Genomic DNA, 26,008 nt, shown 5'->3' on the forward strand with positions numbered 1-26,008 from the left:
TCTTTGGGTGATGTTGCGGCTGCATCAACTTTCTGGTTGGAAAATTTAGCGCAACATGAATTGGATTTTGACATATCTAGCATTGTTCGCTTACTGCAACATGCTAATCATTTTATTTGTGATGCCATTTTTGAGATTATCAAAATTGATGTTAGATCCATCTCTTTAGCTGTATTAGCTAGAAGAGCTTTGTGGCTTAAATCTTGGAAAGCTGATATGACATCTAAATCTAGATTACTATCTCTTTCTTTCCAAGGTAATAATTTATTTGGTTCTCAGTTGGATTCTATTATTTCAACTATCACTGGAGGAAAAGGAGTTTTTTTGCCTCAGGATAAAAAACCTAAGGGTAAATCTAAGGCTTCTAACAGTTTTCGTTCCTTTCGTCAGAATAAGGAACAAAAACTCAATCCTCCTCCCAAGGAATCTGCTTCCAGTTGGAAGCCTTCCTCAAACTGGAATAAATCCAAGCCATTTAGGAAACCAAAGTCTGCCCCTAAGTCCGCATGAAGGTGCGGCCCTCATTCCAGCTCAGCTGGTAGGGGGCAGATTAAGGTTTTTCAAGGATATTTGGATAAAATCTGTCCAAAATCATTGGATTCAGAGCATTGTCTCTCAAGGGTATCGAATAGGATTCAAAGTAAGACCTCCTGTGAGAAGATTTTTTCTCTCATGCATCCCTGTAAATCCAGTAAAAGCTCAGGCTTTTCTGAAGTGTATTTCAGACCTGGAGTCTTCAGGGGGTAATCATGCCAGTTCCTCCTCAGGAACAAGGTTTGGGGTTTTATTCAAACCTATTCATTGTACCAAAGAGAAAATTTGTTCAGACCAGTTCTGGATCTGAAAATTTTGAATCGTTATGTAAGAGTACCAACTTTCAAGATGGTGACTATAAGGACTATTCTGCCTTTTGTTCAGCAAGGACATTATATGTCTACAATAGACTTGCAGGGTGCATACCTTCATATTCCGATTCATCCAGAACACTTTCAGTTTCTGAGATTCTCTTTTCTAGACAAGCATTACCAATTTGTTGCTCTTCCATTTGGCCTAGCAACAGCTCCAAGAATCTTTTCGAAGGTTCTGGGTGCCCTACTATCTGTAATCAGAGAACAGGGTATTGCAGTGTTTCCTTATTTGGACGATATCTTAGTACTAACTCAGTCTTTACATACTGCAGAATCTCACAAGAATGAACTAATGTTTCTTCGGAAACATGGTTGGAGGATCAATTTACCAAAAAGTTTCTTGATTCCTCAGACAAGGGTCACCTTTTTAGGCTTCGAGATAGATTCAGTGTCCATGACTCTCTCTAACAGACAAGAGACATTTAAAATAGGTCGCAGCATGCCGGCTCCTTCAGTCTGTCATTCCCTTCAGTGGCTATGTGCTTGGAAGTTTTAGGTCTCATGACTGCAGCATCGGACGCAATCCCCTTTGCTCGTTTTCACATGAGACCTCTACAGCTTTGTATGCTGAATCAATGGTGCAGGGATTATACAAAGATATCACAATTAATATCCTTGAATCCCAATGTACGACACTTTCTGACATGGTGAATAGACCACCATCGTTTGGTTCAAGGGGCTTCTTTTGTTCGCCCAACCTGGACTGTGATCACAACAGATGCAAGTCTTTCAGGTTGGGGAGCTGTTTGGGGATCTCTGACAGCACAAGGGGTTTGGAAATCTCAAGAGGCGAGATTACCAATAAATATTTTAGAACTCCGTGCAATTCTCAGGGCTCTTGAGTTCTGGCCTCTGCTAAAGAGAGAACCGTTCATTTGTTTTCAGTCAGACAATATCACGACTGTGGCTTATGTCAATCATCAGGGTGGGACTCACAGTCCCCAAGCTATGAAAGAAGTATACTTGCCTGGGCGGAATCCAGCTCCTGTCTAATCTCTGCGGTGCATATCCCAGGCGTAGACAATTGGGAGGCGGATTATCTCAGCCGCCAGACTTTACATCCAGGGGAGTGGTCTCTTCATCCAGATGTGTTTTCTCAGATTGTTCAGATGTGGGGTCTTCTAGAGAGAGATCTCATGGCCTCTCATCTAAACAAGAAACTTCCCAGATACCTGTCCAGGTCCAGGGATGTTCAGGCGGAAGCAGTGGATGCGCTGACACTTCCTTGGTGTTATCAACCGGCTTACATCTTCCCGCCTCTAGTTCTTCTTCCAAGAGTGATCTCCAAAATCATCATGGAACAGTCTTTTGTGTTGCTGGTGGCTCCAGCATGGCCACACAGGTTTTGGTATGCAGATCTGGTTCGGATGTCCAGTTGCCCGCCTTGGCCACTTCCGTTACGGCCGGACCTACTATCTCAAGGTCCGTTTTTCCATCAGGATCTCATCATTAAATTTGAAGGTATGGAAATGTAACGCTTAGTTCTAAGTCATAGAGGTTTCAGTGATTAATACTATGTTACAAGCTCGTAAATCTGTCTCTAGAAAGATTTATTACAGAGTTTGGAAGACTTACATTTCATGGTGTTCTTCTCATAAATTCTCCTGGCATTCTTTTAGAATTCCTAGAATGTTACAGTTCCTTCAGGATAGTTGGGATAAGGGTTTGTCTGCAAGTTCCTTGAAAGGACAAATTTCTGTTCTTTCGGTTTTATTTCACAGAAAGATTGCTATACTTCCTGATATTCACTGTTTTGTACAGGCTTTAGTTCGTATTAAGCCTGTCATTAAATCAATTTCTCCTCCTTGGAGTCTTAATTTGGTTCTGAAGGCTTTACAGGCTCCTCCATTTGAGCCTATGCATTCTTTGGACATTAAACTACTTTCCTGGAAAGTGTTTTTTTCCTTTTGGCTATTTCTTCTGCTAGTAGAGTTTCTGAGCTATCTGATCTTTCTTGTGAGTCTCCTTTTCTGATTTTTCATCAGGATAAGGCAGTTTTGCGGACTTCTTTTCAATTTTTACCTAAGGTTGTGAATTCTAACAACATTAGTAGAGAAATTGTTGTCCCTTCCTTGTGTCCTAATCCTAAGAATTCTTTGGAGAGATCCTTACATTCTTTGGATGTGGTAAGAGCTTTGAAATATTATGTGGAAGCTACTAAACATTTCAGGAAGACTTCCAGTTTATTTGTTTTATTTTCTGGTCCTAGGAAAGGTCAGAAAGATTCTGCTATTTCCTTGGCTTCTTGGTTGAAACTTTTGATTCATCAAGCTTATTTAGAGTCGGGTCAAACCCCGCCTCAGAGAATTACAGCTCATTCTACTAGATCATTCTCCACTTCGTGGGCTTTTAAGAATGAAGCTTCAGTTGATCAGATTTGCAAAGCAGCAACTTGGTCCTCTTTGCATACATTTACTAAATTCTAACATTTTGATGTATTTGCTTCTTCTGAAGCAGTTTTTGGTAGAAAAGTTCTTCAGGCAGCTGTTTCAGTTTGATTCTTCTGCTTTTGATTTAAAGGGACAGTAAACCATAAAAAAAAGTTATATAATTCTGCACATAGTGCAGAATTATATAACATTATAATAGCGCAAACATTGTAAAACCAAATTTCCCCTTTGAATTTAAAAAATAACTGCTGTTTTACAGACCCGCTCTGACAGCAGGAGCGAGCTGCACTTAGTGCTATGGCGCGGTCAGGCCGGGCTGTGACTATACAGCTGGCCCGATGCGCTGTTAGAAAAAAACAGACCCGCTTAGAAGATCACAGAGCGGGTCTGTAAAACAGCAGTTATTTTTTAAATTCAAAGGGGAAATTTTACAATGTTTGCGCTATTATAATGTTATATAATTCTGCACTATGTGCAGAATTATATAACATTTTTTTTTTTATGGTTTACTGTCCCTTTAAGTTTTTTTCTTTCAAAAATGAAAATAACTTATTTTTTGGGTTGTAGATTAATTTTTTCAGCGAAATATGGCTGTTTTTATTTTTATCCCTCCCTCTTTAGTGACTCTTGAGTGGAAGATCCACATCTTGGGTATTGATATCCCATATGTCACTAGCTCATGGACTCTTGCCAATTACATGAAAGAAAACATAATTTATGTAAGAACTTACCTGATAAATTCATTTCTTTCATATTAGCAAGAGTCAATGAGGCCCACCCTTTTTATGGTGGTTATGATTTTTTGTATAAAGCACAATTATTTCCAAATGTCCTTTGATGCTTTCTACTCCTTTCTTTATCACCCCACTGCTTGGCTATTCGTTAAACTGAATTGTGGGTGTGGTGAGGTGTGTATTTATAGGCATTTTGAGGTTTGGGAAACTTTGCCCCTCCTGGTAGGATTGTATATCCCATATGTCACTAGCTCATGGACTCTTGCCAATATGAAAGAAATGAATTTATCAGGTAAGTTCTTACATAAATTATGTTTTTTAGCTTTCGTTTCACTGACAAACTCCAAAATGTTGCACATCCCTAGTTAACTCCATTGGACCTCTGATCAAATGCGAATCCTCAACAATCTGTTTTCTTACGGCCAAATTTGCAGACGCCTTTCTTAATGTGCTCAGCAGGCAGGTGGTCTATGTTGTATGTATGCAGCACCTGAGGCCTGAACCCAGTAACATCGTCCCAGCTGCTGTGCATTTGTCTGACCGTGTGCTTGTACACCTGTGCGTTTTTTGTCTGACCGCGTGCTTGTATAACTGCGCATTTTGTCTGACCGCGTGCTTGTATAACTGCGCATTTTGTCTGACCGCGTGCTTGTATAACTGCGCATTTTGTCTGACCGCGTGCTTGTATAACTGCGCATTTTGTCTGACCGCGTGCTCGTATAACTGCGCATTTTGTCTGACCGCGTGCTCGTATAACTGCGCATTTTGTCTGACCGCGTGCTCGTATAGCTGTGCGTTTGTCTGACCGCGTGCTCGTATAGCTGTGCGTTTGTCTGACCGCGTGCTCGTATAGCTGTGCGTTTGTCTGACCGCGTGCTCGTATAGCTGTGCGTTTGTCTGACCGCGTGCTCGTATAGCTGTGCGTTTGTCTGACCGCGTGCTCGTATAGCTGTGCGTTTGTCTGACCGCGTGCTCGTATAGCTGTGCGTTTGGCCGACCCTAGGGATGATGGCCGTGTGCTGACACCTGGGTCCTGAATCTCCTATAGTGCAGTTACAATGTAGGGGAAGTTTAATAGATTGCACCTTGCACTAAGCCACCTTCAGCTGAGGCTGTCTGGCTCTGGTATCTACGGGTCAGTCTTGGTTATACGCTGTCAGACCGGCACTTACTGTGCATGTGGTCCGTTGGGATTTGTATGGTTTGAGTGGTTATTAGCTGGTGTGCAGCATTTGCAGACGTTTTATTTACTGATTAGTTAACATCATTAGAATACGCAGAGGAATAGCATTAGGAACCAGTGGGTTTAATGCTATTTTCATGTTTCTCTTTAGATACCATCTATGATGAAGATGAGGTGCTTTTGGCTCTTGCTGAACAGTTGGGAAGTTTCACTACCCTGGTGGGAGGTCCTGAATTTGTTCATTGTCTCCTGGTGAGTTCATTGTGTATGTGAGGTTAAAGGGACATGATACCCAAATGGTGATGAAGCAGAACTGTAAAAAGCAAACTGTTCTTGTTTATGTGAGGTTAAAGGGACATGATACCCAAATGGTGATGAAGCAGAACTGTAAAAAGCAAACTGTTCTTGTTTATGTGAGGTTAAAGGGACATGATACCCAAATGGTGATGAAGCAGAACTGTAAAAAGCAAACTGTTCTTGTTTATGTGAGGTTAAAGGGACATGATACCCAAATGGTGATGAAGCAGAACTGTAAAAAGCAAACTGTTCTTGTTTATGTGAGGTTAAAGGGACATGATACCCAAATGGTGATGAAGCAGAACTGTAAAAAGCAAACTGTTCTTGTTTATGTGAGGTTAAAGGGACATGATACCCAAATGGTGATGAAGAAGAACTGTAAAAAGCAAACTGTTCTTGTTTATGTGAGGTTAAAGGGACATGATACCCAAATGGTGATGAAGCAGAACTGTAAAAAGCAAACTGTTCTTGTTTATGTGAGGTTAAAGGGACATGATACCCAAATGGTGATGAAGCAGAACTGTAAAAAGCAAACTGTTCTTGTTTATGTGAGGTTAAAGGGACATGATACCCAAATGGTGATGAAGCAGAACTGTAAAAACAAACTGTTCTTGTGTATGTGAGGTTAAAGGGACATGATACCCAAATGGTGATGACGTCATCCCTACCCTTGTCTTTCAGTAATCCGTGAGTGTGTATATACACAGTTTCTGTGTGGACTTTTAACGCTTATCTAATACATTTTCTACAATTGTTTTACAAAGGTGCTTGTGCATAATGTTTTAACTCAGCCTATACTATTTGCTATGTTTTGCTACTCAAGAATATTGATACTTATGCTTTGTGGGAGTTCTCTCTTCTTTGATACATTTAGATAGAGATAGATAGAGATAGAGAGAGAGATGTGTGTATGTATATATCTATATCATCTATATTATCTATATCATCTATATCGTCTATCATCTATTTCGTCTATATCCTCTTCGTCTATATCCTCTATATCCTCTATATCCTCTATCTATATCCTCTATATCTATATCCTCTATATAGATAGGTATCAAAATAACAGGAGTATTGCATTGAGCAATGATACTTTTTTATTGGACTAACTATACATTTATGCGTTGACAAGCTTTCGGAAGAGTTCCTTCCTTTATCAAGTCTGAAGCAATACTGACCAATTCAATGGAATTTACAGATTGTATCTTAAAACACAGAATAGCTAAGAAGACAGTGCAGGGAGAGGAGGAGGTGTCGTAAAAATCATGAGGGGGGCTTGGGTAACAGGCAGACAGTGTCCAGAGTAGGAGAACAGACAGGGGAAATGTATAGCTTTACATAGAGCATATACTGACATAAAGTTATATATCAACATTGAATCAATATCTATAAAGATGTGAAATTGTATATACAGGGGGAATAAAAAAGATAAAAGACAAAAGTGTGGACATAGGCTTACCTGTGTACCTATGTATAAAGAATGTGGAATATACAATGTAATTGACTAAATGAAAGTACATTACAAAAATTTTTGATAATGTGTTAAGAATCCAGAGTCCACATTTAGTCCAGAATTAAACAGGTTGAAGTGCATTATCATTTTCATTTCAAAGGTTTTTCTTTCCATGGTGTTTTTGAAGTTGCCTCTGAGAATTTTGATTTTGAGGTTTTGGGTGGAGTGGTCAGGTTGGGTGAAATGGTGACCAACAGGGGTGCAGTATTTTGTTTCACAGTGGTTTTTGATTGTCTGTGTAAGTTCATTCAAAGGTGCAGTTTTTGGCTTGTTTCTCCAATATAGCATCCCATTTCACATGCAGTGCAATGTATCATGTATACCACATTTGCAGATATACATGAATATGCCCCTTTAATGTTATAAGATTTATTATTGTGATTTGCTGTGCTGCTGTCACAAACGTGTTGGCACAGTTTGCAGAGAGCTTTATAGCAGCACTTGGTTCCATTCTGAGTGTTCTTTTTCTCAAGGGGTAGCTTCCTATGTACCAGTTTCTGCTTTAGGTTAGGTGGTTGTCTGTATGCCAGGATTGGGGGTTTTGTAAAGTTTTCCAAAAACCCCAATCTTGGCATACAGACAACCACCTAACCTTCTTAGCTATTCTGTGTTTTAAGATATAATCTGTAAATTCCATTGAATTGGTCAGTATTGCTTTAGACTTGATAAAGGAAGGAACTCTTCCGAAAGCAGCACTCAAGCTCTAAATAGCTTTAAGCTCACCTTGCCCTGGGTGCACTTCAATAGCAAATAAAGACAGCATCAAAGGAAGTCACTCACAGGGTCTTGTATACAATACACCAAGTATTTATTTTGACGTTTCGGGTGTCACCCCTTTTTCAAAAACAGCATAATAATCAACAGTGTACTTACCCCCTTTAATACCCCTGCACAGCAAACAATTAGTGCGGCATTCACCCCGGCACCCGGAAGTCAACCGCCGTCACGTCACACGCGTCTGCTTAGCAACCGGACGCTCAGCTGTGAGTGTCAATTTTAAAAACATCAGTAAACATAGTAACAGGAGCAATGCACTACACAATAAGGATATGATACAGTTAATGGAGGCATACAGAGGGAAAAGCAAGGAGCCATAATGAACCAGTGGATACTTATGTACAATACTCAAACAAGTGGTCTAAAACATCTTAATAGTGACCGTAACTGGCAAAAATATAACAACCTGGCCAGCATAATCGATAAGGTGCAAATAGCTACATAATGGTTGTAGGCAAATGGGGCAATACATGAAGCCTATAGAAATATAAACATCTTATGTACTCAATTATTACCTTAAATAACTGCACATGTGCAAATCAACCTCCGGTATAAGTGCATTCTATTGATCATTGAAGAAGTTACAAGACTGCTTGATGTCAACAGGAAAGAGACCAAGGTCTGAGGATCAATATCTACAAAGGTTGGAGGCAGATAAAGAACAGAACTGGCTGAAAAAAATGAAGGAAGAAGTGGACAAGTATGAGAACGGATTGATCGCGTTTAAAAATCGCAAGCTGAAAGATGTAACACAGTATTACAAAAATAAGTGTCTACCGGTGGCAACTAACTCTAAGCCCAGAGGAGAGAACGCAGTATCGGTTAAACAGACCTTGGAGGCAAAGATACCTCCATTAACTGTATCATATCCTTATCGTGTAGTGCATTGCTCCTTTTACTATGTTTACTGATGTTTTTAAAATTGACACTCGGCACTCACAGCTGAGCGTCCGGTTGCTATGCCAACGCGCGTGAAGTTGCGTCACGTGACGGCGGTTGACTTCTGGGTGCCGGGGTGAATGCCGCACTATTTGTTTGCTGTGCAGGGGTATTAAAGGGGGTAAGTACACTGTTGATTATTATGCTGCTTTTGAAAAAGGGGTGACACCGGAAACGTCAAAATAAATACTTGGTGTATTATATACAAGACCCGGTGAGTGGCTTCCTTTGATGCTGTGTGTGTATATGTATGGGAAATGTACTCCCCCCCCCCCCCCCCCCCCCCCCGGAACAAGTCACTTGTGTGACACGATTTAGAGTACAGATAAATTACCTAGAACTGATTCTCGTTTGTATCTGTGTAGTATTTTGCTAGCGTACGTACATAGGCATGCATATGGTTCATCACCTTTATTAGGCATAAAGTGGGCTTTTGTGTTATCATATAAAGACTTTTGGAGCTACAATTTCCATCTAAAGGGGAGGAGAGTCCACGGCTTCATTCATTACTTTTGGGAATAAAGAACCTGGCCACCAGGAGGAGGCAAAGACACCCCAGCCAAAGGCTTAAATACTTCCCCCCCACTCCCCTTATCCCCCAGTCATTCTTTGCCTTTCGTCACAGGAGGATGGCAGAGAAGTGCCGAAGATTCGGCGTTGTCTCTTATGGAGGGTAGTACTCTTTGGATTGGGAGTGAAGTTTTAAGTAGTCCTATCAGCCTCTCAGTGAGAGCCTGGGTGAAAGTTGGAGTCAGGATATGCAGGGAGAGTCTTTCTGCAAAACCATCCCGACTCCACAAGCAATCAGCGTTGATGAGTTTCGCTGCCTGCTTTCTGCACTCATGTCCATGTCAGGAGCAATGCTTCTACCTGTCAAACTTGAAGGGCTGTGTTCCTGTTCCACGGCATTGATTATGGTAATAGGGTCACAGTGTGGCGCCTTTTATCTTATGGAATCAGGGGTTAATATTCCTAGTAAGGGGATTATTGAACAGTGGGGTTTATACATAATTTTGTTATGTTATTGCTGCGTTATGAGCGAGATGTGACTCTGGCAATGGTAAAACTTAAGGTTGAATTCCATGAGTATTTGTGAGGCCAGTTTTGGCGCGTTTTTTCTCCTTAATGCAGATGCGGTCCTGCGAAGCATCCGAGGTGACCGGGTGTGTCGATCTCCACTTCCTCTGTTGATCAGCGGTATAGTAGACAAAGCGGTGTAGTCCGGGGTCATAGGAGGTGGTGAGTGCCCCGGCTATTGGAGGATATAAAGGTGCCTGTTTATTCAGCTAGTCTAGTCCATAATAAAAGCGCAAGTTATGGAAGACTGACGCGTTAGAGGGTACTCCCTCTTTAACCAAGTCTCATTCCTGTGTTTGTGAGGAGGTTCTTGTAGAACAGCCTGCTCAACTACAACTATGTTCCACATGCCTTGATAAAGTTGCGACATCTAAAACTAAAGGGATGTCTAGTACTACTGAGCCGTCCACCTCTGAGGGTTCTCCGTCCCGTGAGGTGCGTTCCCTGCTTTCATCTGAGTACACATGCAGCGCCCCAGGGTCCAACAATTAGTATTATGGCGGCCCGTCCCATGGCTTGTCTACGCCTATGGAAATATCAGAGGCGTTATACGATGACGAGGCCCACTCCGACTCTTCGGAGTAGGCTCCATCTGGGTCGGAGTCAGTGTCATCTCATCCTTCGGCAGCGGAGGAGCCTGACTTTAGGTTTAGGATGGAGAATTTGCACTTTTTGCTGAAGCAAGTGCTTGCTACTCTGGAGGTTCCGGAACCAAGGCTTAAGGAGCAACCTTAGATTACTAAGCTCGATAAGGTATTCGAGGACAGGGTGGTGCCTCAGACCTTCCCGGGTCCTGTTAAGATGGCTAATATTAAGAATTAATGGGAGCGATTAGGTAATTCCTTTTCCCCTTCTTCCTTTAAGAAACTGTTCCCTGTTCTGGACTCTCAGCTCAAGCTGTGGGGGACTGTCCGTAAGGTGGATGGTGCTATCTCTATGCTCGCAAAGTGGACGACTATTCCTCTCGAGGATAGTTTGTCATTTAAAGAGCCCATGGATAAAAAGTTGGAAAACATGTTAAGGAAAATGTTTCAGCACACAGGGTTTGTTTTTCAACTGGCAGTGGCTGTAGCCGTGGTTGTCAGAGCTGCGACATATTGGTGTGAATCCCTGTGTGGTATGGTCGAGGGACTTCCATCGAGATACAGGATAAGATTAAGGCGTTTATAGTTCGCCAATTCTTTCATTTGTGACGCCAATATGCAAATTCGCCTAAACGCAAAGGTTTCAGGATTCTCTGTTTTAGCTCACAGGGCTCTGTAACTAAAGTCTTGGTCGGCGGACATGACCTCTAAGTCAAGGCTGTTGTCCCTGCCTTTTCAAGGAAAGATTGTTTGGTCCAGGATTGGATCCGATCGTTTCCACGGTTACGGGAGGCAAGGGAGCTTTCCTACCGCAGGATAAGAAGGCTAAGCCTAAAGGATTTACTTTTCGTCCCTTTCGCGCAGACAAGGCCCAGCAGCCCGCCGCGAAAGCGGATCAGTCCAAGGGAACTTGGAAACCTGCTCAGTCTTGTAACAAGTCTAAGCAGAACAAGAAGCCTGCCGAGACTAAATCGGCATGAAGGGGCGACCCCTGACCGGTCTCCGGACCAAGTAGTGGGCAGATTTGTCTCTCTTCTCCGAAGCCTGGTTGCAGGACGTTCAGGACCCTTGGGTTCTGGAGGTTGTCGCCCAGGGTTACAGGATAGGGTTCAGGTCCCATCCGCCCAGGGGCAGATTCCTCCTGTCAAACCTGTCTTCAAGACCGGAAAAGAGAGAGGCCTTTCTAGAATGTGTGAGGGACCTCTCCTCTCTAGGTATTATCGTACCTGTACCCCGAACAGAAAGGTGTCTAGGGTACTATTGAAATCTTTGTGGTTCCAAAGTAGGAGGGCATGTTCCGCCCTATTCTGGACCTAAAGTGTTTAAACAAGTTTCTGGCTGTTCCATCGTTCAAAATGGAAACGATCAGATCTATTCTGCCCCTAGTTCAAAAGGGACAGTTCATGACAATAGACTTGAAGGATGCCTACCTTCATGTTCCAATTCACAAGGACCACTTCAAGTTCCTAAGATTTGCGTTTCTGGACCACCACTTCCAGTGTGTGGCCCTTCCCTTCGGTCTGGCGACGGCCCTGAGTGTCTTCACAAAGGTTCTGGGGGCACTTCATGCAGTGGCCAGATCCAGGGGCATTGCTGTGGCGCCCTATTTGGACGACATCATAGTCCAGGTGCCGTCGTTCAGCCTTGCAGAGGATCATTCGAGGGCTCTTCTTTTATTGCTCCAATCTCACGGTTGGAAGATAAACTCAGGAAAGAGTTGCTTGGTTTCCAGCAACAGGATGGAGTTCCTGGGCATAATAGACTATATGTCTATAAAAATATTTCTCACAGAGCGACGCAGCAAGATTGTGTCCACCTGCCTTGCCCTTCAGTCCTCCCCAAGCCCTTCGGTGGCTTAGTGTATGGAGATGGTTTCCAGCATAGACGTCATCTCTTTCGCTAGGTTCCAGCTCAGACCTCTTCAATTGTGCATGTTGAGACAGTGGAACGGCGATCATTCAGATATATCACAGCGGATATCCATGGTTGCTCGGACCAGGGACTCCCTCTCTTGGTGGATCCGTCTGGAGCATCTGTCCCTGTGGACATCCTCCTTGAGACTCTCCTGGGAGATTGTGACCGCGGACTTGAGTCTGACTGGATGGGGAGCTGTTAGTGGTTCCGGAATGGCACAAGGAAAATGGTCCCGGGAGGAGTCTCTGCTTCCGATAAATATTCTGGAACTTCGAGCAATTTACAAAGCTCTGAGGGCGTGGCATCTTCTGAGGTCGTTCAGCTTTATCAGATTCCAGATTGACATTACCTCAGTGGCTTACATCAACCATCAGGGGGTTACCAGGAGCTCCCTAGCAATGAGGGTGGTGTCTCAAATTTTGGAGTGGATGGAGTCGCACAACTGTTCGCTCTCAACGATCCACATTCCAGGTGTGGACAACTGGGAAGCGGACTTTCTCAGCAGGCAATCCTTCCATCCGGGGGAATGGTCTCTTCACCCCGAAGTGTTTGTGGAGATTTGTCTCAGATGGGGAACGCCAGAGATAGATCTCATGGAGTCCAGACTCAATTGCAAGCTACCCAGATACGGGTCGAGGGATCCCCAGGCTAGCAGATAGATGCCTTAGTGGTGCCTTGGGGATTCAGCCTAGCTTACATTTTTCCACCGTTACCACTTCTACCTCGTGTAGTGGCACGCATCAAGCAGGAGCGAGCTTCAGCTATCATGATTGCTCCATTGTGGCTGCGTTGGACGTGGTTTGCGGATCTGGTGGGGATGTCATACTCTCCGCCATGGAGGTTACACTGTCGCAGGGATCTGCTGGAACAGGGCCCCTTTCAACATCAAAATCTCTTTTCTCTGAGGCAGACTGCATGGAGATTGAACGCTCAGTCTTAGCCAAGAGAGGTTTTTCTGAAAGTGTGATTGACACTCTAGTTCAGGCAAGGTAACAAGTCACTCGTCGCATCTACCATAAGGTGTGGAGGACTTGCTTGTCCTGGTGTGAGAAGCATAGATATCCTTGGCACAAGGTGAAGGCAATCCAGAATTTTGTCTTTTCTCCAAGAAGGTTTGGAGAAGGGTCTTGCTGCCAGTTCCTTAAAGGGACAGATTTTGGCATTATCAGTTTTGTTGCACAGGAGACTCGCTGAGTTTCCTGACATTCAATCGTTTGTTCAGGCTCTGTCTAGAAACAGGCCTGTCTGTAGGCAGTCTGCTCCTCCATGGAGCTTAAACTTGGTCCTTAAGTTAATGCAGAGGGTTCTGTTTGAGCCTATGCATTCTATTGACATTAAGATTCTGTCTTGAAAGGTTCTCTTCCTGTTGGCTATTGCATCGGCACGCAGAGTATCTGAGCTGGCTGCCTTGCAATTCGAGCCTCCTTACCTGGTTTTTCATGCGGATAAGGTTGTTCTTCGCACCGTTTTGGGGCTTCTTACCAAGGTGGTGTCTAACCGTAACATGAATCAGGAAATAATTTTTCCTTCTTTGTGTCCTAACCCCCCTTCTTCCAATGAGAGGTTACTTCATAACCTGGATGTGGTTCGTGCCTTGAAGTTCTATTTTCAGACAACGAAGGATTTCATACAGTCTACATCTCTCTTTGTGATATATTCCGGGAAGCGCAAGGGGCAGAGGGCCTCTTCTACTACTTTGTGTTTTTGGTTGAGGAGCTTGATTTGCTTGGCCTATGAGACAGCAGGCCATAAGCCTCCTCAGAGGATCACGGCTCATTCAACTAGAGTTGTGGCTTCGTCTTGGGCCTTCAAGAATGAGGCCTCTATAGGGCAGATTTGTAAGGCGGCTACCTGGTCCTCCTTACACACTTTTACAAAGTTTTGTAAATTTGACGTTTTTGCTTCTGTGGAAGCTGTGTTTGGGAGAGGGGTTTTGCAGGATGTGGTGCCCTCTGATTAGGGTCTGCTGCCTTTTTACCCTCCCGGTTTCATTCAGTATCCTCTAAAGCTTGGGTATGTTTCCTAAAACTAATGAATGAATCCATGGACTCTCCTCCCCTTTAGATGGAAAACACAAATTATGCTTACCTGATAATTTTATTTGCATCGTGGGGAGGAGAGTCCACGGCTCCCGCCCGTAACTCCGGTGGGCGGACCTAAATTTTATTCATCTTCTGGCACCATTTATACCCTGATATTTCTCCTACTGTTCCTTGTTCCCTCGACAGAATGACTGGGGGATGAGCGGACTGGGGGAGCTATTTAAGCCTTTGGCTGGGGTGTGTCTGCCTCCTGTTCTTTATTCCAAAGTTGGCCAAGTTCTTTATTCCAAAAAGTAATTAATGAAGCCATGGACTCTCCTCCCCACGATGGAAATAAAATTATCAGGTATGCATAATTTGTTTTTGAGTTAAAGGGATACTGAACCCAAACTTTTTCTTTCGTGATTCAGAGCATGTAATTTTAAGCAACTTTCTAATTTACACATTTTTATCAATGTTTCTTCGTTCTCTTGCTATCTTTATTTGAAAAAGAAAGTTCAGGACTCTGGACAGCACTCATTTATTGCTGGATGAATTTAACCACCAATCAGCAAGAACAACCCAGGTTGTTCATCAAAAAAGGGCCGGCATCTAAACTTACTTTCTTGCTTTTCAAATAAAAATACCTAGAGATTGAATAATAGGAGTAAATTAGAAAGTTGCTTAAATTTGCTGCTCTATCTGAATTACAAAAGAAACTATTTGGGTTCAGTGTCCCTTTAATATTTGAAGAAGGAAGTTCATGCCAGCTGTCCAGAGCACAATACCTGGTGGGTGTCCAAAAATACTGACCTCACTTTAAAGGCTTCTTGTTTGTTTTCTTGCATGAAAAACATTATGAACATGTCGCATGTAATACTGCAGCGTCTAACTAGTGACACTGATCAGCTCTGTGCAGGGACAACAGCATTACATTAGTGTCACATCTGCATGTAATACTGCAGCGTCTGTAACTAGTGACACTGATCAGCTCTGTGCAGGGACAACAGCATTACATTAGTGTCACATCTGCATGTAATACTGCAGCGTCTGTAACTAGTGACACTGATCAGCTCTGTGCAGGGACAACAGCATTACATTATATTGTGTCACATCTGCATGTAATACTGCAGCATCTGTAACTAGTGACACTGATCAGGTCTGTGCAGGGACAACAGCATTATATTGTGTCACATCTGCATGTAATACTGCAGCATCTGTAACTAGTGACACTGATCAGCTCTGTGCAGGGACAACAGCATTACATTATATTGTGTCACATCTGCATGTAATACTGCAGCGTCTGTAACTAGTGACACTGATCAGCTCTGTGCAGGGACAACAGCATTACATTATATTGTCACATCTGCATGTAATACTGCAGCATCTGTAACTAGTGACACTGATCAGCTCTGTGCAGGGACAACAGCATTATATTGTGTCACATCTGCATGTAATACTGCAGCATCTGTAACTAGTGACACTGATCAGCTCTGTGCAGGGACAACAGCATTACATTATATTGTGTCACATCTGCATGTAATACTGCAGCATCTGTAACTAGTGACACTGATCAGCTCTGTGCAGGGACAACAGCATTACATTATATTGTCACATCTGCATGTAATACTGCAGCATCTGTAACTAGTGACACTGATCAGCTCTGTGCAGGGACAACAGCATTACATTATATTGTGTCACATCTGCATGTAATACTGCAGCATCTGTAACTAGTGACACTGATCAGCTCTGTGCAGGGACAACAGCATTACATTATATTATCACATCTGCATGTAATACTGCAGCATCTGTAACTAGTGACACTGATCAGGTCTGTGCAGGGACAACAGCATTATATTGTGTCACATCTGCATGTAATACTGCAGCATCTGTAACTAGTGACACTGATCAGCTCTGTGCAGGGACAACAGCATTACATTATATTGTGTCACATCTGCATGTAATACTGCAGCATCTGTAACTAATGACACTGATCAGCTTTTTACAGGGACAACAGCATTACATTATATTGTGTCACATCTGCATGTAATACTGCAGCATCTGTAACTAGTGACACTGATCATCTCTGTGCAGGGACAACAGCATTATATTGTGTCACATCTGCATGTAATACTGCAGCATCTGTAACTAGTGACACTGATCATCTCTGTGCAGGGACAACAGCATTATATTGTGTCACATCTGCATGTAATACTGCAGCGTCTGTAACTAGTGACACTGATCAGCTCTGCAGGGACAACAGCATTACATTATATTGTGTCACATCTGCATGTAATACTGCAGCATCTGTAACTAGTGACACTGATCAGCTCTGTGCAGGGACAACAGCATTACATTATATTGTGTCACATCTGCATGTAATACTGCAGCATCTGTAACTAGTGACACTGATCAGCTCTGTGCAGGGACAACAGCATATTGTGTCACATCTGCATGTAATACTGCAGCATCTGTAACTAGTGACACTGATCAGCTCTGTGCAGGGACAACAGCATTACATTATATTGTGTCACATCTGCATGTAATACTGCAGCTTCTGTAACTAGTGACACTGATCAGCTCTGTGCAGGGACAACAGCATTACATTATATTGTGTCACATCTGCATGTAATACTGCAGCATCTGTAACTAGTGACACTGATCATCTCTGTGCAGGGACAACAGCATTATATTGTGTCACATCTGCATGTAATACTGCAGCATCTGTAACTAGTGACACTGATCAGCTCTGTGCAGGGACAACAGCATTACCTTATATTGTGTCACATCTGCATGTAATACTGCAGCATCTGTAACTAGTGACACTGATCATCTCTGTGCAGGGACAACAGCATTACATTACATTAGTGTCACATCTGCACGTAATACTGCAGCATCTGTAACTAGTGACACTGATCATCTCTGTGCAGGGACAACAGCATTACATTATATTGTGTCACATCTGCATGTAATACTGCAGCATCTGTAACTAGTGACACTGATCAGCTCTGTGCAGGGACAACAGCATTACATTATATTGTGTCACATCTGCATGTAATACTGCAGCATCTGTAACTAGTGACACTGATCAGCTCTGTGCAGGGACAACAGCATTACATTATATTGTCACATCTGCATGTAATACTGCAGCATCTGTAACTAGTGACACTAATCAGCTCTGTGCAGGGACAACAGCATTACATTATATTGTGTCACATCTGCATGTAATACTGCAGCATCTGTAACTAGTGACACTGATCAGCTCTGTGCAGGGACAACAGCATTACATTATATTGTCACATCTGCATGTAATACTGCAGCATCTGTAACTAGTGACACTGATCATCTCTGTGCAGGGACAACAGCATTACATTATATTGTCACATCTGCATGTAATACTGCAGCGTCTGTAACTAGTGACACTGATCATCTCTGTGCAGGGACAACAGCATTATATTGTGTCACATCTGCAAGTAATACTGCAGCGTCTGTAACTAGTGACACTGATCAGCTCTGTGCAGGGACAACAGCATTACATTATATTGTGTCACATCTGCATGTAATACTGCAGCATCTGTAACTAGTGACACTGATCAGCTCTGTGCAGGGACAACAGCATTACATTATATTGTGTCACATCTGCATGTAATACTGCAGCGTCTGTAACTAGTGACACTGATCAGCTCTGTGCAGGGACAACAGCATTACATTATATTGTGTCACATCTGCATGTAATACTGCAGCGTCTGTAACTATTGACACTGATCAGCTCTGTGCAGGGACAACAGCATTATATTATATTGTGTCACATCTGCATGTAATACTGCAGCATCTGTAACTAGTGACACTGATCAGCTCTGTGCAGGGACAACAGCATTATATTGTGTCACATCTGCATGTAATACTGCAGCATCTGTAACTAGTGACACTGATCAGCTCTGTGCAGGGACAACAGCATTATATTGTGTCACATCTGCATGTAATACTACAGCATCTGTAACTAGTGACACTGATCATCTCTGTGCAGGGACAACAGCATTATATTGTGTCACATCTGCATGTAATACTACAGCATCTGTAACTAGTGACACTGATCAGCTCTGTGCAGGGACAACAGCATTATATTGTGTCACATCTGCATGTAATACTGCAGCGTCTAACTAGTGACACTGATCATCTCTGTGCAGGGACAACAGCATTATATTGTGTCACATCTGCATGTAATACTGCAGCGTCTGTAACTAGTGACACTGATCATCTCTGTGCAGGGACAACAGCATTATATTGTGTCACATCTGCAAGTAATACTGCAGCGTCTGTAACTAGTGACACTGATCATCTCTGTGCAGGGACAACAGCATTACATTATATTGTGTCACATCTGCATGTAATACTGCAGCGTCTGTAACTAGTGACACTGATCATCTCTGTGCAGGGACAACAGCATTATATTGTGTCACATCTGCATGTAATACTGCAGCGTCTGTAACTAGTGACACTGATCAGCTCTGTGCAGGGACAACAGCATTACATTATATTGTGTCACATCTGCATGTAATACTGCAGCATCTGTAACTAGTGACACTGATCAGCTCTGTGCAGGGACAACAGCATTATATTGTGTCACATCTGCATGTAATACTGCAGCGTCTAACTAGTGACACTGATCAGCTCTGTGCAGGGACAACAGCATTACATTATATTGTGTCACATCTGCATGTAATACTGCAGCGTCTGTAACTAGTGACACTGATCAGCTCTGTGCAGGGACAACAGCATTACATTATATTGTCACATCTGCACGTAATACTGCAGCATCTGTAACTAGTGACACTGATCAGCTCTGTGCAGGGACAACAGCATTACATTATATTGTGTCACATCTGCATGTAATACTGCAGCGGCTGTAACTATTGACACTGATCAGCTCTGTGCAGGGACAACAGCATTACATTATATTGTGTCACATCTGCATGTAATACTGCAGCATCTGTAACTAGTGACACTGATCAGCTCTGTGCAGGGACAACAGCATTACATTATATTGTGTCACATCTGCATGTAATACTGCAGCGTCTGTAACTAGTGACACTGATCAGCTCTGTGCAGGGACAACAGCATTACATTATATTGTGTCACATCTGCATGTAATACTGCAGCGTCTGTAACTAGTGACACTGATCAGCTCTGTGCAGGGACAACAGCATTACATTATATTGTGTCACATCTGCATGTAATACTGCAGCGTCTGTAACTAGTGACACTGATCAGCTCTGTGCAGGGACAACAGCATTATATTGTGTCACATCTGCATGTAATACTACAGCATCTGTAACTAGTGACACTGATCAGCTCTGTGCAGGGACAACAGCATTACATTATATTGTGTCACATCTGCATGTAATACTGCAGCATCTGTAACTAGTGACACTGATCAGCTCTGTGCAGGGACAACAGCATTACATTATATTGTGTCACATCTGCATGTAATACTGCAGCGTCTGTAACTAGTGACACTGATCAGCTCTGTGCAGGGACAACAGCATTATATTGTGTCACATCTGCATGTAATACTACAGCATCTGTAACTAGTGACACTGATCATCTCTGTGCAGGGACAACAGCATTATATTGTGTCACATCTGCATGTAATACTACAGCATCTGTAACTAGTGACACTGATCAGCTCTGTGCAGGGACAACAGCATTATATTGTGTCACATCTGCATGTAATACTGCAGCGTCTAACTAGTGACACTGATCATCTCTGTGCAGGGACAACAGCATTATATTGTGTCACATCTGCATGTAATACTGCAGCGTCTAACTAGTGACACTGATCATCTCTGTGCAGGGACAACAGCATTATATTGTGTCACATCTGCATGTAATACTGCAGCGTCTGTAACTAGTGACACTGATCATCTCTGTGCAGGGACAACAGCATTACATTATATTGTGTCACATCTGCATGTAATACTGCAGCGTCTGTAACTAGTGACACTGATCAGCTCTGTGCAGGGACAACAGCATTATATTGTGTCACATCTGCATGTAATACTGCAGCGTCTGTAACTAGTGACACTGATCAGCTCTGTGCAGGGACAACAGCATTACATTATATTGTGTCACATCTGCATGTAATACTGCAGCATCTGTAACTAGTGACACTGATCAGCTCTGTGCAGGGACAACAGCATTATATTGTGTCACATCTGCATGTAATACTGCAGCGTCTAACTAGTGACACTGATCAGCTCTGTGCAGGGACAACAGCATTACATTATATTGTGTCACATCTGCATGTAATACTGCAGCGTCTGTAACTAGTGACACTGATCAGCTCTGTGCAGGGACAACAGCATTACATTATATTGTCACATCTGCACGTAATACTGCAGCATCTGTAACTAGTGACACTGATCAGCTCTGTGCAGGGACAACAGCATTACATTATATTGTGTCACATCTGCATGTAATACTGCAGCGGCTGTAACTGACACTGATCAGCTCTGTGCAGGGACAACAGCATTACATTATATTGTGTCACATCTGCATGTAATACTGCAGCATCTGTAACTAGTGACACTGATCAGCTCTGTGCAGGGACAACAGCATTACATTATATTGTGTCACATCTGCATGTAATACTGCAGCGTCTGTAACTAGTGACACTGATCAGCTCTGTGCAGGGACAACAGCATTACATTATATTGTCACATCTGCATGTAATACTGCAGCATCTGTAACTAGTGACACTGATCAGCTCTGTGCAGGGACAACAGCATTATATTGTGTCACATTTGCATGTAATACTGCAGCATCTGTAACTAGTGACACTGATCAGCTCTGTGCAGGGACAACAGCATTACATTATATTGTGTCACATCTGCATGTAATACTGCAGCATCTGTAACTAGTGACACTGATCAGCTCTGTGCAGGGACAACAGCATTACATTATATTGTCACATCTGCATGTAATACTGCAGCGTCTGTAACTAGTGACACTAATCAGCTCTGTGCAGGGACAACAGCATTACATTATATTGTGTCACATCTGCATGTAATACTGCAGCATCTGTAACTAGTGACACTGATCAGCTCTGTGCAGGGACAACAGCATTACATTATATTGTGTCACATCTGCATGTAATACTGCAGCGTCTGTAACTAGTGACACTGATCAGCTCTGTGCAGGGACAACAGCATTACATTATATTGTCACATCTGCATGTAATACTGCAGCATCTGTAACTAGTGACACTGATCAGCTCTGTGCAGGGACAACAGCATTATATTGTGTCACATCTGCATGTAATACTGCAGCATCTGTAACTAGTGACACTGATCAGCTCTGTGCAGGGACAACAGCATTACATTATATTGTGTCACATCTGCATGTAATACTGCAGCGTCTGTAACTAGTGACACTGATCATCTCTGTGCAGGGACAACAGCATTATATTGTGTCACATCTGCATGTAATACTGCAGCGTCTGTAACTAGTGACACTGATCAGCTCTGTGCAGGGACAACAGCATTACATTATATTGTGTCACATCTGCATGTAATACTGCAGCATCTGTAACTAGTGACACTGATCAGCTCTGTGCAGGGACAACAGCATTATATTGTGTCACATCTGCATGTAATACTGCAGCGTCTGTAACTAGTGACACTGATCAGCTCTGTGCAGGGACAACAGCATTACATTATATTGTGTCACATCTGCATGTAATACTGCAGCATCTGTAACTAGTGACACTGATCAGCTCTGTGCAGGGACAACAGCATTACATTATATTGTGTCACATCTGCATGTAATACTGCAGCGGCTGTAACTATTGACACTGATCAGCTCTGTGCAGGGACAACAGCATTACATTATATTGTGTCACATCTGCATGTAATACTGCAGCATCTGTAACTAGTGACACTGATCAGCTCTGTGCAGGGACAACAGCATTACATTATATTGTGTCACATCTGCATGTAATACTGCAGCGTCTGTAACTAGTGACACTGATCAGCTCTGTGCAGGGACAACAGCATTACATTATATTGTGTCACATCTGCATGTAATACTGCAGCGTCTGTAACTAGTGACACTGATCAGCTCTGTGCAGGGACAACAGCATTACATTATATTGTGTCACATCTGCATGTAATACTGCAGCGGCTGTAACTATTGACACTGATCAGCTCTGTGCAGGGACAACAGCATTATATTATATTGTGTCACATCTGCATGTAATACTGCAGCATCTGTAACTAGTGACACTGATCAGCTCTGTGCAGGGACAACAGCATTACATTATATTGTGTCACATCTGCATGTAATACTGCAGCATCTGTAACTAGTGACACTGATCATCTCTGTGCAGGGACAACAGCATTATATTGTGTCACATCTGCATGTAATACTACAGCATCTGTAACTAGTGACACTGATCAGCTCTGTGCAGGGACAACAGCATTATATTGTGTCACATCTGCATGTAATACTGCAGCGTCTAACTAGTGACACTGATCATCTCTGTGCAGGGACAACAGCATTATATTGTGTCACATCTGCATGTAATACTGCAGCGTCTGTAACTAGTGACACTGATCATCTCTGTGCATTGCAACAGCATTATATTGTCACATCTGCAAGTAATACTGCAGCGTCTGTAACTAGTGACACTGATCATCTCTGTGCAGGGACAACAGCATTACATTATATTGTGTCACATCTGCATGTAATACTGCAGCGTCTGTAACTAGTGACACTGATCATCTCTGTGCAGGGACAACAGCATTATATTGTGTCACATCTGCATGTAATACTGCAGCGTCTGTAACTAGTGACACTGATCAGCTCTGTGCAGGGACAACAGCATTACATTATATTGTGTCACATCTGCATGTAATACTGCAGCATCTGTAACTAGTGACACTGATCAGCTCTGTGCAGGGACAACAGCATTACATTATATTGTGTCACATCTGCATGTAATACTGCAGCATCTGTAACTAGTGACACTGATCAGCTCTGTGCAGGGACAACAGCATTATATTGTGTCACATCTGCATGTAATACTGCAGCGTCTAACTAGTGACACTGATCAGCTCTGTGCAGGGACAACAGCATTACATTATATTGTCACATCTGCACGTAATACTGCAGCATCTGTAACTAGTGACACTGATCAGCTCTGTGCAGGGACAACAGCATTACATTATATTGTGTCACATCTGCATGTAATACTGCAGCGGCTGTAACTATTGACACTGATCAGCTCTGTGCAGGGACAACAGCATTACATTATATTGTGTCACATCTGCATGTAATACTGCAGCATCTGTAACTAGTGACACTGATCAGCTCTGTGCAGGGACAACAGCATTACATTATATTGTGTCACATCTGCATGTAATACTGCAGCGTCTGTAACTAGTGACACTGATCAGCTCTGTGCAGGGACAACAGCATTACATTATATTGTCACATCTGCATGTAATACTGCAGCATCTGTAACTAGTGACACTGATCAGCTCTGTGCAGGGACAACAGCATTATATTGTGTCACATCTGCATGTAATACTGCAGCATCTGTAACTAGTGACACTGATCAGCTCTGTGCAGGGACAACAGCATTACATTATATTGTGTCACATCTGCATGTAATACTGCAGCATCTGTAACTAGTGACACTGATCAGCTCTGTGCAGGGACAACAGCATTACATTATATTGTCACATCTGCATGTAATACTGCAGCGTCTGTAACTAGTGACACTAATCAGCTCTGTGCAGGGACAACAGCATTACATTATATTGTGTCACATCTGCATGTAATACTACAGCATCTGTAACTAGTGACACTGATCAGCTCTGTGCAGGGACAACAGCATTACATTATATTGTGTCACATCTGCATGTAATACTGCAGCGTCTGTAACTAGTGACACTGATCAGCTCTGTGCAGGGACAACAGCATTACATTATATTGTCACATCTGCATGTAATACTGCAGCATCTGTAACTAGTGACACTGATCAGCTCTGTGCAGGGACAACAGCATTATATTGTGTCACATCTGCATGTAATACTGCAGCATCTGTAACTAGTGACACTGATCAGCTCTGTGCAGGGACAACAGCATTACATTATATTGTGTCACATCTGCATGTAATACTGCAGCATCTGTAACTAGTGACACTGATCAGCTCTGTGCAGGGACAACAGCATTACATTATATTGTCACATCTGCATGTAATACTGCAGCGTCTGTAACTAGTGACACTAATCAGCTCTGTGCAGGGACAACAGCATTACATTATATTGTGTCACATCTGCATGTAATACTACAGCATCTGTAACTAGTGACACTGATCAGCTCTGTGCAGGGACAACAGCATTACATTATATTGTGTCACATCTGCATGTAATACTGCAGCATCTGTAACTAGTGACACTGATCAGCTCTGTGCAGGGACAACAGCATTATATTGTCACATCTGCATGTAATACTGCAGCGGCTGTAACTAGTGACACTGATCATCTCTGTGCAGGGACAACAGCATTACATTATATTGTCACATCTGCATGTAATACTGCAGCATCTGTAACTAGTGACACTGATCAGGTCTGTGCAGGGACAACAGCATTACATTATATTGTGTCACATCTGCATGTAATACTGCAGCGTCTAACTAGTGACACTGATCATCTCTGTGCAGGGACAACAGCATTACATTATATTGTCACATCTGCACGTAATACTGCAGCATCTGTAACTAGTGACACTGATCAGCTCTGTGCAGGGACAACAGCATTACATTATATTGTGTCACATCTGCATGTAATACTGCAGCGTCTGTAACTAGTGACACTGATCAGCTCTGTGCAGGGACAACAGCATTACATTATATTGTCACATCTGCACGTAATACTGCAGCATCTGTAACTAGTGACACTGATCAGCTCTGTGCAGGGACAACAGCATTACATTATATTGTGTCACATCTGCATGTAATACTGCAGCGGCTGTAACTAGTGACACTGATCAGCTCTGTACAGGGACAACAGCATTACATTATATTGTGTCACATCTGCATGTAATACTGCAGCATCTGTAACTAGTGACACTGATCATCTCTGTGCAGGGACAACAGCATTACATTAGTGTCACATCTGCATGTAATACTGCAGCATCTGTAACTAGTGACACTGATCAGCTCTGTGCAGGGACAACAGCATTACATTATATTGTGTCACATCTGCATGTAATACTGCAGCATCTGTAACTAGTGACATTGATCATCTTTGTACAGGGACAACAGCATTACATTATATTGTGTCACATCTGCATGTAATACTGCAGCATCTGTAACTAGTGACATTGATCATCTTTGTACAGGGACAACAGCATTACATTATATTGTGTCACATCTGCATGTAATACTGCAGCGTCTGTAACTAGTGACACTGATCAGCTCTGTACAGGGACAACAGCATTATATTGTGTCACATCTGCATGTAATACTGCAGCGTCTGTAACTAGTGACACTGATCAGCTCTGTGCAGGGACAACAGCATTATATTGTGTCACATCTGCATGTAATACTGCAGCGTCTGTAACTAGTGACACTGATCAGCTCTGTGCAGGGACAACAGCATTATAT

At 42.8% G+C, this 26,008-nt stretch overlaps 1 protein-coding gene and 1 long non-coding RNA gene across 2 annotated transcripts in view; one reads left to right on the forward strand and one right to left on the reverse strand.

Annotated features, from left to right (window-relative positions):
- Window positions 1-26,008, forward strand: part of PPP2R1B (protein phosphatase 2 scaffold subunit Abeta) — a 127,071-nt gene that overhangs the window by 30,622 nt on the left and 70,441 nt on the right. The window contains exon 3 of the mRNA XM_053690109.1: window positions 5,367-5,467. Coding sequence (XP_053546084.1) covers window positions 5,367-5,467 — 101 coding nt within the window. The remainder of the gene's footprint in view (window positions 1-5,366; window positions 5,468-26,008) is intronic.
- LOC128638252 (uncharacterized) overlaps window positions 1-26,008 on the reverse strand; it is a 33,810-nt gene that overhangs the window by 4,457 nt on the left and 3,345 nt on the right. The gene's annotated exons all lie outside the window — the stretch shown is intronic.

The sequence above is a fragment of the Bombina bombina genome, chromosome 8, assembly GCF_027579735.1.
Source record: "Bombina bombina isolate aBomBom1 chromosome 8, aBomBom1.pri, whole genome shotgun sequence".
NCBI classification, from domain to species: Eukaryota; Metazoa; Chordata; class Amphibia; order Anura; family Bombinatoridae; genus Bombina; species Bombina bombina.